This window comes from Erinaceus europaeus, chromosome 13 (genome assembly GCF_950295315.1).
Source record: "Erinaceus europaeus chromosome 13, mEriEur2.1, whole genome shotgun sequence".
NCBI lineage: Eukaryota > Metazoa > Chordata > Mammalia > Eulipotyphla > Erinaceidae > Erinaceus > Erinaceus europaeus.
The window spans coordinates 52,201,206-52,215,387 of record NC_080174.1 but is presented as its reverse complement, the minus strand read 5'-3'; the positions used below and the strand labels follow the sequence as shown (position 1 = coordinate 52,215,387).

Below are 14,182 nucleotides of genomic sequence, written 5' to 3'. Positions count from 1 at the left end.
GACGGTGTGGGGTCAAAGGAACCCTCCTGCACTGCTGGTGGGAATGTCAATTGGTCCAACCTCTGTGGAGAACAGTCTGGAGAACTCTCAGCAGGCTGGAAATGCACCTACCCTATGACCCTGCAATTCCCCTCCTGGGGATATATTCTAAGGAACCCAACACATCCATCCAAAAAGATCTGTGTACACATATGTTCTTGGCAGCGCAATTTGTAATAGCCAAAACCTGGAAGCAACCCAGGTGTCCAACAACAGATGGGTGGCTGAGCAAGTTGTGGTATATATACACAATGGAATACTACTCAGCTGTAAAAAATGGTGACTTCACCGTTTTCAGCCGATCTTGGATGGACCTTGAAAAAATCATGTTGAGTGAAATAAGTCAGAAACTGAAGGATGAATATGGGATGATCTCACTCTCAGGCCGAAGTTAAAAAACAAGATAAGAAAAGAAAACACAAGTTGAACCTGAAATGGAATTGGAGTATTACACCAAAGTAAAAGACTCTGGGGTGGGTGGGTTGGTGGGGAGAATACAGGTCCATGAAAGATGATGAATGACATAGTGGGGGTTGTATTGTTAAATGGGAATCTGGGGAATGTTATGCATGTACAAACTATTGTATTTACTGTTGAATGTAAAACATTAATTCCCCAATAAAGAAATAAATTAAAAAAATAAAAATAAATAAAAATATAGTAATATCAAATAAAATAAAAAAAAATTTTAAATATTTATTTGCCTTTTTGTTGCCCTTGTTTTTTGATTACTGTTGTAGTTATTATTGCTGTTGTTATTGATGTCATTGTTAGATAGGACAGAAAGAAATGGAGAGAGGAGGGGAAGACAGAGTGGAAAAGAAATGTAAGACACCTATAGATCTGCTTCACCACCTGTGAAGTGACTCCCTCCCTGCAGGTGGGGAGCCGGGGGCTCAAACCCAGATCCTTAAGCCATTCCCTGCACTTCGTACCACCTGCACTTAACCTGCTGTGCCATCGCCCGACTCCTGCGAACATAGTATTATGAGCAAGGACTGGGTTCGAGTCCATACTCCCTACCTGTAGTGCGCACACTTCAGAAACAGTGAAGCAGATCTGCAGGTGTCTGTTTTAAAAAAGATTTACCTCATGCTTTATCTACTGCGCCACCTCCTCCACCACCTCTTTTCCTCTCTATCTCCCCCTCCTCTCCCAATTTCTCTGTCCTACTGATTTAAAAAAGGAAGGGAGAAAAAACAATTACAAATAAATACTGTACCTCTGACAGTAGTCTTCTTTTTATACTAAAAAACATTGCTTTGCAGTAAGTTAAAGACTAGGATTTCAAGTCAGTTTAGCACTGGAGTGAATCAAGGCTGTATGTTAAGGCAGAAGAATAAAGCTCCTTTTTAAAAAACAAAACAGTGGTCTGGGAGGTGGCATAGTGGCTAAGGAACCAGACTCTCAAGCACGAGGTCCTGAGTTCAATCCCCAGCAGCACATTCACCAGAGTGATGTAAGACTCTCTCTCTCCTCCTATCTTTCTCATTAATAAATAAATCTTTTTGAAAAAAAAGAGTGTGGGAGGTGGTGCAGTGGGTAAACCACAGACTCTCAAGCATGAGGTCCTTAGTTCAATCCCTGGCAGCACATGTACCAGACTGATGTCTGGTTCTTTCCATCTTCTCCTACCCTCCCCGTGAATAAATAAAATCCGGAAAAAAAATAAATAAGAGAAAGAAAACAGGGGTGAGTGGTGGTTCTCCTGGTTGAGCATACATATTACAAAGCACAAAGACCCTGGTTTGAGCTCCAGGTCCCCACCTGCAGGGGGAATGCTTTCCAAGTGATGAAGCAGTGCTGCAGGTGTCATTATCTGTTTGTCTATCTATCTCACCCTACATTCTGTATCTGGTTGTCTATATCCAATAAATATAGATAATAAAAAATTATAAATAAAAGAAAAAGAAAAGAATTTCAGGGGGGCATGGTGGTAGCACATTTGGTTGATCACATTATGTTACAATGTGCAAGGGACCCAGGTTCAAGAACCCTGTCCCCACCTGTAGGGGAGGAAAGCAGTGCTGCAGGTGTCTATCTCTCTTCCTCTCTATTTCCCCTTTCCTTCCTGAATTCTGTCTCTATTCAATAAATACATAAACCACTTCAGATAGAGGCAGGACAGAGGAGGATACATCATAGCGAACAGTTTGCCTGCTTACAGAGCTTGCCCTGATGCCATCTATAGTGTTCTCAAGAGGTACTGCGGCTTACACCTGGGTCTTTGTGGATGGCAAAGTGTATGTTATCTCCCAGCACACCAAACCATTTCTTTGACAGCTACTGAATGTCTCACATCTGCTAAACAAACATTACCTGTAGATGATTCAGTCTTAGCTTTGCTGTAAGCAGAGAAACAAGTAACAGAGCAGAAAAGCTCTATCTTCCCCACGTCATTGGTAATCTCAATCATTTCATCTGAGGGCTTCAATGCTTTGCAAAGAATAGATGTAAGTATTTTGGCTGGCTTCTGTTGAAGATTAAAGTAATAGTAACACATATCGTTAATAAACAAATATAAACCCGTTACCACCAGATATTACAAATGACGAAGAAATCACATTTTATACTTTCTTAAAAACACTGAAAATCAAAAAAGGCTTTATACATTAAAAAAGAAGTCATATCGTATACTGAAGGAAATTGATCTACCTGCTAGACTACTAAATAAATAAAGTCTAACAATTATAGGTCTTTCTATCATGCCAGTTTGGGAGTTAGCCAACAAAACCTACTGGTAATTAGTGTTAAGGAGCCAGAAAGAATACTTAACACACATTGTAAGATGATGTAGGAATCACTTTCTGTTTCCATGTTAGAATAACAAGTATATTGTAAAAAAGCACTATATATGAAGAGGTATAGAATCTAGTCCATTCAAGGGAGTCGGGTGCTAGGACCTGCAATAAGGATGCTGGTTCGAGCCCCCAGCTCCCCACCTGCAGGGGAATCACTTCACAAGCAGTGAAGCAGGTCTGCAGGTGTCTGTCTCTCCCCCTCTCTGTCTTCCCCTTCTTTCTCCGTTTCTCTCTGTCCTATCCAACAAGGACATTAATAAAACAGTAACTACAACAATAAAACAACAAGGAAAACAGAAGGGAATAAATACACACACACACACACACAAGAATCTAATCCATTCAATAAGCAGTAAGTATTGAGTGTTTAGACATGACTGGGGTTCACAAGCCAGATTTTCTAGTGAAATAGGAATTTCTAGTGAAATAGGAATCATTTCTGAACTTAAGACATGAATACTGGGGACCAGGTGGTGGCACATCGGGTTGAGTGTACATGTTACAATACCCAAGGGCACAGGTCCAAACCTCTGGTCCCACATGCAGAGGGAAACTTCATGAGTGGGGAACCAGTGATACAGGGGTCTTTCTTTCTTTCTCTCTCTCTCTCCTTATTTTCTTCCCTCCTCACAACATCTATCTCTATCAAAAAAAAAAAAATACATATATATATATATATATATATATATATATATATATATATATATATATATATGGAAGATAATGTTGACTGGGTACTGGTACACCTGGTTGAGTGAAAATTACAAATAAGGAACTACATTTGAAGCCCTGGTCCCCATGCGCAGAGGGAAAGCTTTGTGATTGGTGAAGCAGTGCTGCAGGTGTGTCTCTCTCCCTAAATCCCTGTACCCTAACAAAAAATGCAGGGTGCTTTGTGAGGCTCCTCACAATTTCCCGATAATTTCTGACTATATCTATCCAATACATATAAAAAGACTTCCATGCCCGAGGCTCAATTTCTAGCATGACCATAAACCATAGCTGAGCAGCGTTCTGGTCTCTGTATCTTTCTTCCATAAAATAAGTAAATACCATAAAAAAAAAAAATAATAAAATAAAAATAACAATCCAACACATGATAATAATGAAAAAGAACTACTCTGGGGAGTGTAAAGACAAATGAAATTAGGGGTGCAGGCAGTATCCCATCAGGTTAAACACACAGTACGAAGTACAAGGACCCCATAAGCAGTGAAGCTGGTCTGCAGCTTTCTCTCCTTTATTTTCCCCATCTCTCTCAATTTTTCTCTGTCCTATCCAATAAAAATAAATAAATAAGGGTCAGGTAATGGAACACCTGGTTAAATGCACGTACTACAGTGCACAGGGACCAAGGTTTAGGCATCTGGTCCCCGCCTGCAGTGGAGAAAGCTTCACAAGTGGTGAAGCGGGGCTGCAGGTATCTGTGTCTTTCCCTCTATAGCTCCCCTCCCCTCTCAATTTCGTTCCATCTCTATCCAATAAAAAATATTTAAAAGTAAATAAAAATACAGCAGCAGAAATCTTTTTAAAATTTTTCTTAATCTTTATTTACTGGAGATGGAACGAAATTAAGAGGGAAGGGGGAGATAGAGAGGGAGAAAGACAAAAGACACCTGCAGCTCTGTTTTACCACTTGCAAAGCTTTCCCTCTGCAGGTGGGGACTGGGGGCTTGAACCTTGGTCCTTGTACATTGCAACATGTGGGCTCAACCAGGTGTGCTACGATTCAGCTTCACAGAAGTCTATTAAAAGTCTTATTTTGGGAGTCGGGCAGTAGCACAGCAGGTTAAGTGCACGTGGCGCAAAGTGTAAGCACCCGCAGAAGGATCCCAGTTCGAGCCCTTGGCTCCCCACCTACAGAGAAGTCGCTTCACAGGCGGTGAAGCAGGTCTGCTTCTCTCCCTCTCTGTCTTCCCCTGCTCTCTCCATTTCTCTCTGTCCTATCTAATAATGACTGGCATCAATAACTACAACAACTACAACAACAATAAAAAAGACAAGAGCAAGAAAAAGGGAAAATTAAAAATAAATTGTAAACCATGCATTAAAAAGTCTTATTTTATCTCTACCATCAAATTTTCAACTGAAACCATGCTCAAAGCAACTAAAATCTATATCCTTTATTAATTTTTAAAATTTCATTTTATTTACTTTTTTTGTTGTTGCCCTTGTTTTATTGTTGTAGTTGTTACTGTTGTTGGGATAGGACAGAGAGAAGTGGAGAGGAGAGGGGAAGACAGAGAGGAGAAAATAAGACACCTGCAGACCTGCTTCACCGCCTGTGAAGTGACTCCCTTGCAGGTGAGGAACTGGAGCTCGAACCGGGATCCTTATACCAGTCCTTGCACTTTGTGCCACATGTGATTAACCCGCTGCGCTACTGCCGAACTCCCCATTTTATTTACTTAAAAAAATTTTTTTTAAATATTTATCTTCCCTTTTGTTGCCCTTGTTGTTTAACATTGTTATGGTTATTAATGTCATTGTTGTTGGATAGGACAGGGAGAAATGGAGAGAGGAGGGGAAGACAGAGAGGGAGAGAGAAAGACAGACACCTGCAGACCTGCTTCACTGCTTGTGAAGCAATTCCCCTGCAGGTGGGGAGCTAGAGGCTCGAACTGGGATCCTTATGCAGGTCCTTGCGATTTGTGCCACGTGCACTTAACCCGCTGCGCCACTGCCCGACTCCCTTTATTTACTTTTAATGTCAGAGACAGAAATATACAGAGAGATGCTAGAGCATGTTTAGCTCTGGTTTATGGTGGTTCTGGGGATTGAACCTGGGACTTTGAAGCCTCAGACAGTTAAGTCTTTGGCATAAACATTATGTTGCCTCCCCAGTCCTAAACTGTATATATTCTTACATATTTTCTCTTCTTTCTAGAGACAGAGAAAACAGAGTGAAAGAGAGTACCACTACATGTGGTGGCGGCGGCTGGATTTGAACGTGGGTTGTGTACATGGCAAAATAGCACATTATCTAAGCAAGCTATTTGGCCAGCTGACCCCCGCCCCCTGCATTTTTTTCTAAAGTAGAATCATCCATAGATGAACTAATGAAGGGAACTCAATTGTTAATTTTTTTTTTTTTTACTGGATAGAGACAGAAATTGAGAGAGAGTGAGAGACAGATACCTGTAGCTCTGTTGCACCATTCATGAAGCTTTCCTCTTACACGTGGGGCCCAGGGGCTTGAACCTGGGTCCTTGTACACTGTAATGTGTGTGCTTAACCAGGCGCACCACCATGTGGCCCAAATTTTAATTTTTTTTTCTGCCTCCAGGGTTATTGTAGCTAGGTCTCAGTGCCTGCACTACAAATCCACTGCTCCTGGAGGCCATATTTTTGTTGTTGTTGATCTTGTTATTGCTGTTGGATAGGACAGAGAAAAGTTGAGAGAGGGGAAGACAGAGAGAGGGAGAGAAAGACAAACACCTGCAGACCTGCTTCACCGTTTCTGAAGCGATCCCCCGTTTAATCCACTGCGCTACCCACTGCCTGGCCCCCTAAACTTTAATTCTTTATTTGAATCCTATGCACTCTAATTCAAACCTCAATGTATGCAATAGATTTTGATTCATACCTTCTTAAATCCTGTAATACTCTTTGAACTATTCGCATTAAGAGACTGTTCTTCCATAGGAAGTATATAGAACAAATTAGAGCTAGTGTAGCAGTAAACTCCACAGTTCTCACAACAGTTCATGGTGAAATTGTTATCAGAGTGAAACTTTGAAAAGCAGGCATTACTGCAAAGACTATGTTTTACATCCAGGTATTTTACTTCATACTGAATCTAGAAGTAAACAAACAAACAAACAAAAATCAGTAAAAATTCTGATATTTAAGAAGAACCACCAGTCCCTAAAGGTCAAATTCATATAAATATATATAGTAACTTACGATAGCAGTGTTCTGACACATGCTGCATTTTGTTAAAATGTTATTAGTAGTACACAGAGTAACAACTGGTTTTCTTTTTTCTTCATAATGTGAAAGACATGCTTGGCTGCAAAAACTTTTGCTCGAGGAAGTATCTTCAGGCTGGGCATTAATCACATCCTTTAGATTTAAAATGTCTCTAAAAATAAATTAGAGATACCATTATATACTTGTTGTTTTTACTCTAAAGTAACCTTTTTTTCCCTCCCTTTATCTTAAGTTAAATTAGTTTCTCAAACAAAACTCTCCTCAGTTTGTTTCTTTGAATGGAAGAACTATGAAATAAATAGCAGTAACAGCTGTCTAGAGGTAACAAAATCTGAATTGGTACCCAGTTCTATCATGCTCATTAAGCAATGACGTCGAAATCATTTATACTCCCTAAATACTAGATTGCCCACCTACAAAACGCAGATTATAATACATCTGTGTGTATGAATTTGAGGATTACCTACCCTATCCTAGTGGGTGCCAGTGACAGATCCACATATATATAGATGTGCTCACAACAGCACTGTTCAGAGGGTGAGCGGACAACATAATGATTATTATGGTTATTAAGAGACTTGCATGCCTGAGGCTCCAAAGTCCCAGGTCCAGTCCCTCCACACCACCATAACATAGAGCTGAACAGTGCTTTGGGAAATAACAACAAAACAAAAACAAAAGCCATTCAAACAAACAAAAAACACTGTGTAGGATAGCCGAAAGATGCAAAAAGGTGCAAATGTTCATCAACAAAAGAATGGATAAATGAACTCTAGCATATAGAAGTAATTTCTTCAGTTATATAATGAGCACAACTATCAGAGCCCTACATTTGCTATTAAAAATTAATCACTTTTATAAAACTTGATCCTTCAGGGCACCTTTCAAATAAGGTGTAATGAAATGGGATGAGGGTAATTAAACATCTCTCTTGGATGACAATTTTTTTTTTTTTTTAACCAGAACACTGCTCAGCTCTGGTTTATGGTGGTGCAGTAGATTGAACCTGGGACTTTGGAGCCTCAGGCATGGGAGTCTGTTTGCATAACAATTATGCTATCTACCCCTGCCCGGATAACAAAATTCTATGGCTGTCTCCTATGGGATGTTGTGAATTACACCAGAGCTAATAACTTTTTTCACAGAACACATTTTCTTCATTTTTTAAAAAATTAACAAGTTCAGGAGTTGGGCAGTAGCGCAGTGGGTTAAGAGCAGGTGGCGCAAAGCAAGGACTAGTGAAAGGATCCTGATTTGAGCCCCCAGCTCCCCACCTGCAGGGGAGTCACTTCACAAGCGGTGAAGCAGGTCTACAGGTGTCTTATCTCCCCCCCCCCCCCCCCCCCCCCGTCTTCCCAGCCTCTCTCCTATCCAACAATGACAACATCAATAATAACTACAACAATAAAGCAACAAGGGCACCAAAAGGGAATAAATAAATATTAAAAAAATATTAACAAGAGAAAGAACACCAGAGCATCAGTGGCATATGCAATGTTGATGACTAAATACAGGATCTCATGCTCAACTGCTATTCTTTTTTATTATCTGTATTTATTTGCTAGAGACAACCAGAGAGGGAAGTGGGAGAGACACCTACAGGCTTAAACCTGAGTCCTTGCACATTGTAACACGTGCACTCAACCAGCTGTGCCAGCACTTAGCTCCTTTTATTTTTACTTATTTATTTTTTTATTATTTAAAATTTTTTTTTACTTTTCTTTTGTTTATTTATTTATTCCCTTTTTGATCCCCTGCAGGTGGGGAGCCGAGGGCTCGAAATGGGATCCTTATACCGGTCCTTGCGCTTTGCACCACATGCACTTAACCCGCCGCGCTACTGCCTGACTCCCTACTTATTTTTTTTAAGTTTTTTTTTTTAATTATTTATTCCCTTTTGTTATTGTTGTAATTATTACTGTTGTTGTTAATGATGTTGTTGTTGTTGGATAAGACAGAGAAATGGAGAGAGGAGGGGAAGACAGAGAGGGGAGAGATAGATAGACACCTGCAGACCTGCAGGTGGGGAGCCGGGGGCTTGAACCGGGATCCTTATGCCGGTCCTTGTGCTTTGCACCACATGCACTTAACCCGCTGTGCTACCGCTGGACTCCCCCTACTTATTTTTTATCATAGACTAATGTGTCTTTTTTTTTTTTTTAAGATTTATTCATAAGAAAGATAGGAGGAGAGAGAAACCAGTCATCACTCTGGCACATGTGCGGCCGGGAATTGAACTCAGGACTTCATGCTTGAAAGTCCTAAATTCCATCACTGCGACTCCTCCCAGACCACATGTGCTTGTGTAACAATTATGTTAACATTCTCACCCTCTTTGGATCTTCAATTATCTACTCACTCAGTAGTACACTCTACTGAGTGAGCCAGTCACGCAGTGGAGTGTACTCATACAATCATGTGTGATAATCCCAGCTCAAACTCCTGGTATCTCCTGCAGGAGAAAAGCTTCATAAGTGGTGGAGCAAGGCTGCAGGTTTTTCCTTTTCTCTCTCTCTACATATGCAACTTCATCAGGAGTCATATTGTAGGTACTGGGCCATAGAGATAACCCCTAGGTGGTAGGGGGAAGAGTTGTTACAGAAAATATAGGTCTACTACAGCTATCAGAATATTAAAAAATTTAAAAAAAATTGTTAGTGCTAAGGTTTCACTGCTTCACTGCTCAGAGCCCATGCTCCCCTGACACACAGAGTCAGAGACACCAAAGCACCTGGTTCTCCTCAGTGATGCCAGTGCAGCACATGTACCAGTATTATGCTTTGGTTTTCTCTCCCCCTCACCCTATACATCTCTCAACCATAAATGCATAAAATCTTCAAACAAACAAATAAAAAACAACCTGCTGTCAGGAGGTTGCTCACTCATGTAGAGTACATAGTCTGTCAAGTATGATGGCCGTGCATTTAGCTCCAGCAAAGCATGGAAACGCCAGGAATGGAAGGTGCCGGGTGGTGGCACACCTGGTTGAGCGCACGTTGCAATGTGCCAGGACCCAGGTTCAAGTCCCGGGTCCCCATCTAAAGGGGAAACTTCACGAGCAGCGAAGCAGTGCTTCAGGTGTCTCTCTTCCTCTCTGTCTCCCTTCCCTCCTGATTTCTGGTTGTCTCTATCCAATAAATAGTTTTAAAAAATTAAGGTGGTCGGGCAGTAGCGCAGCAGGTTAAGTGCACGTGCCATGAAGCACAGGGACCGGCAAAAGGATCCCAGTTCAAGCCCCTGGCTCCCCACCTGCAGGGGAGTCACTTCACAGGCGGTGAAGCAGGGCTGCAGGTGTCTGTCTTTCTCTCTCCCTCTATGTCTTCCCCTCCTCTCTCCATTTCTCTCTGCCCTATCCAACGACTACATCAACAATAATAACTACAACAACAATAAAAAAGGGTAGCAAAAAGGAAATAGATATTTTTTTAAGTCTTTAAAAAATGAATTAACTAATTAACATCAACAACCAACAACAATAATAATCACAAAAAGGCTACAACAACAAGGGCAACAGAAGGGGGGGAGGGCCTCCAGGAGCAGTGGATTCACGGTGCAGGCACTGAGCCCCAGCAATAACCCTGCAGGCAAAAAAAAAAAAAAAGAAAGAAAGAAAGAAAAGAAATGCCAGGAATGGTGGGTCTCTCCTCTCTGGCTTTCCCCAATTGTCACTCTCAAATAAATAAGAATGTAATAGTGGTAGTAATGATGAAGAAGACATTGGGCTTGGGAGCTTGCACAGTACTATCACTCATGCCGTATTAAAATCCAACACTAGCTAGGAGTGATGAAGCTTTAGTGATGACCAAAAATAAATAAAAATAGTAAAATTAGGAGACTGAGCAGTGGTACTGCTGATTGAGTGCACATATTACCATGTGCCAAGATCCTGGTTCAAGCCCCTGTCCCTCACATGCAGAGAGGATGCTTCACTAGTGGTGAAGCATGTCAGCAGGTGTCTTCTCTCTCATTTCCCTGTCCTATCAAACAAAAAAGAAAAAAAAAATAGCTGCCAAGCACAGAGGATCTGTAATGCCAACACTGAATCTAACCAATAACCCTGGTGGCAAAACTCTCTCTCTCTCTCTCTCACATACACACACACTCACAAACTTTAATCATCATTTTCAAATGCCTGATTTCTGAAATGGAATAAAAACCACATTAACAAAACATTTTAAGTCATTAGTATATGAAGACCTCAAGAATAACTGATACTTAAAGTCTTGAGACAAAATTAGCATTAGGGATAAGGAAACCACGTAGTGCCACTACACTATTATTCCAGGTGGCCAGGAAGATGGTAGACACTAAGAAAAGTGGGCACCCACCAAAAGCAGTTGACTATCTTTCAAACTAAAGAAGGTCCTGCTTGGAGAAACTGGCAAGGAGTAACTCCAAGGATATAAACAAGAACGGCGATCTTGGTTTCAAGGTGCCCTAGATGCACTGAAGGCACTCACTCCACATTAACAAGAAACCACCTTTTACTAGTAATATCTCCATTTGTGGACAGACTTTGTCTTCTGTGAAGGCCAAAATGAAGATGTAAAGGACTACTGTCATCCACCAAGGAACCTCTACTACATATGGAAGTACAATTGCTTTAAGAAGCACTACTGGGAAAGGGTAGATAGCATAAAGGTTATGCAAACAGACTCTCATGCCTGAGGCTCCAGAGTCCCAGTTTCAATCCCCTGCACCACCATAAGCCAGAGCTGAGTAGTGCTCTGGTGTGGTAAAAAAAAAAAAAGAAAAAAAAAGCACTACCAACAAGGGCAACAAAAGGGAATTAAAAAAAAAAAGCACCACAAGGGGTGTAGGATGGTAGCACAGTGGGTTAAGTGCACATGGCACAAAGTGCAAGGATGGGCTCAAGAATCCTTGAGCTCCCGGCTCCCCACTGGCAGGGTGATTGCTTCACAAGCAGTGAAGCAGGTCTGCAGGTGTCTTTCTCTCCCTTTCTCTGTCTTCCCTTCCTCTCTGTTTCTTTCTGTCCTATCCAACAATAATGACAGCAATAACAACAACAATAACAACGATAAACAACAAGGGCAACAAAAGGGAAAAACCAGGCAGTGGTGCATGCACCTGGTTAAATACACACATTACAATGAGCAAGGACCCAGGTTCAAACCCCTGGCCCTACCTGCAAGGGAAAGCTTCACAACTGGTGTAGCAGGGCTGCAGGTGTCTCTCTCCCTCCACAATTTCTCTGTCTTTATCCAATAGTAAATAATTATGCCTTTTGACCTGCTCAAGGTGTCCAGATCCCAAGCTCCAAAAAGCAGTTCCAGAAGTTTGAGCAAGATTAGACACTTATCCTTTCATCCATATAAAACAATTCATTTTCTATTTGTACACCAATCCCCTCCCCTGCCCTGTCCCCCACAGGCTACACTGAAAAAAAAAAATGAATGGCTTCTTCCAGTTTGCATTACCACCACCTTTTCATCAATGTATAATCGTATTTTGTGGCAGTGGTACACTGAATTAAGCACACATATCACCATGTGCAAAGACCTGGGTTCAAGCCCCTGCTTCCCACCTGCAGGGTGGAAACTTCACAAGTGGTGAAGCAGGTCTGCAAGTATCGTATCTTCCCCTTTCCCTCTCCCCTCTCAAGTTTTCTCTCTGATCCAAAAAAAAAAAAGAATAAAGAAAAAATGGCCACCGACTGCAGTGTAGATTCACAGTACCAGTAACAACCACAGAGATAATAAATAGTATTTTGTATAAAAAATACAATTACACTGGGATTCGGGCGGTAGCGCAGTGAGTTAAGCGCACGTGGCGCAAAGCAAAAGGACCGGCGTAAGGATCCCGGTTCGAGCCCCTGGCTCCCCACCTACAGAGGAGTCCCTTCACAGGCGGTGAAGCAGGTCTGCAGGTGTCTATCTTTCTCTCCCCCTGTCTTCCCCATCTCTCTCCATTTCTCTGTCCTATCCAACAACGACGACGACATCAATAATAACTACAATAAAACAGCAAAAGGGAATAAATAAATATTTTTAAAAATACAATTACAAATAAAACTGATTTCCTATTCTTGCTCATATTAGATTCCTCTGCCTTACAAAGCAATACATACACAAAATTTTTCCTGTTCTAGATGACTTTTTCAGATAAAGAGTCAAAGAAACCATAGCACCAAAGCTTCTCCAACATGGTCAAGGCTGAACTCAAACCTGGGTGACACACATAGCAAAGCAGTGCACTATTCAAGTGAACTATCTTGCCAGTCCTTTAGTCTTTTTAACTTGTCTGGGATATGTGCTCAAGATATAGGAATAAGTGACAAAGACAGCAACAGGAACAATAAACTCTAAGGGCCTCATTTTCCTTAAATCTAAGAGAAACTTTTTAGACTGGATATAATCTATAAGGACCCTTACCGTTATTTGCTTCTGCAGAGAAAGAAAGCAGTCTGAAGAGAATGCCATATAGTCCATAGCAAAAAAGGGGGGGAAAAGGACAAAGCACTGAAGGCTTAAAAAAAAAAGCAAAAGAGAAAGGTTAAGTAGAGTTCCAAGGAGTAAGACTTGAAGCAACGAATAACATCTGAAGCAGCAGCCAAACAAGGAGCTGAGGCAACCAATAAAAAGTTTTTTAAGTTTCTTGAGAAGAATCATAGTGACAGCTAAACTACACTGAATTCTTATTACATGCCAGTATTATTCTCATGACTTAAGTATGTTATTCAGTGTCTATAAATTTTACATATATATAACAACACAGATGGAATAAAAAAGAAGCTCTCAATGCTTTTCAAAATTTAGCATGTATGCTAAAGCTAATAGGGATAGTAAATATAGTTCTGCTTTAGTAAGTCTGAGTGAGAATTCAGATTCTGTATTTTCTTTCTTTTATGATTTTATTTATTTATTTATGAGATAGGGGGAGAAAGAACCAGACATCACTCTGGCACATGTGTTGGTGGGGATTGAACTGGGGATCTCATGCTTGAGAGTCCAAAGCTTTACCACTGCGCCACCTCCCAGACCATGATTCTGTATTTTTTAACAGGTTTCATAATACTAGTAATAGCCACTGAGGGATCATATCTTAGCTAGCAAAATGTAGCCATCAATGGAGGCAAAATATTCAAATTATGATGGTCTGATCTAAAAAAAAAGACATTATGTGGAAGGAATTATTGTATTTTGAAGCAAAACTGGCAGTCTACTTGTTTTCTTTCCGTCTTTTTTTTTTTTTTTAAACAAATTGCCACCAGGGTTATTGCTGGGGCTTGATGCTGGTACTTTAAATCCACCACTCACAGTGATCATTTTTTCCATTCTACTTTGATAGGACAGAGAGAAACCTGAGAGGGGAGGGGGTGAAAAAGATAGACAACTAACTGCAGAACTGCTTTACCAGCTGTGAATTACCCCTCATCTCCCTCCAACCCC

General features: G+C 40.9%; 1 protein-coding gene across 13 annotated transcripts in view; it reads right to left on the bottom strand.

Annotated features, from left to right (window-relative positions):
• ZMYM1 (zinc finger MYM-type containing 1) overlaps window positions 1-14,182 on the bottom strand; it is a 67,251-nt gene that overhangs the window by 22,390 nt on the left and 30,679 nt on the right. For all 13 annotated transcript variants that reach the window (XR_009553791.1, XR_009553792.1, XR_009553788.1 and 10 more), the window contains 3 exons: window positions 6,747-6,924; window positions 6,427-6,639; window positions 2,359-2,512 (listed from right to left, as the gene is read on the bottom strand). Coding sequence is in view for 9 of the 13 variants with exons in the window: in XM_016192570.2 (XP_016048056.2) it covers window positions 2,359-2,512; window positions 6,427-6,639; window positions 6,747-6,924 (545 nt within the window). In the remaining 4 variants the exon portion in view is untranslated. The remainder of the gene's footprint in view (window positions 1-2,358; window positions 2,513-6,426; window positions 6,640-6,746; window positions 6,925-14,182) is intronic.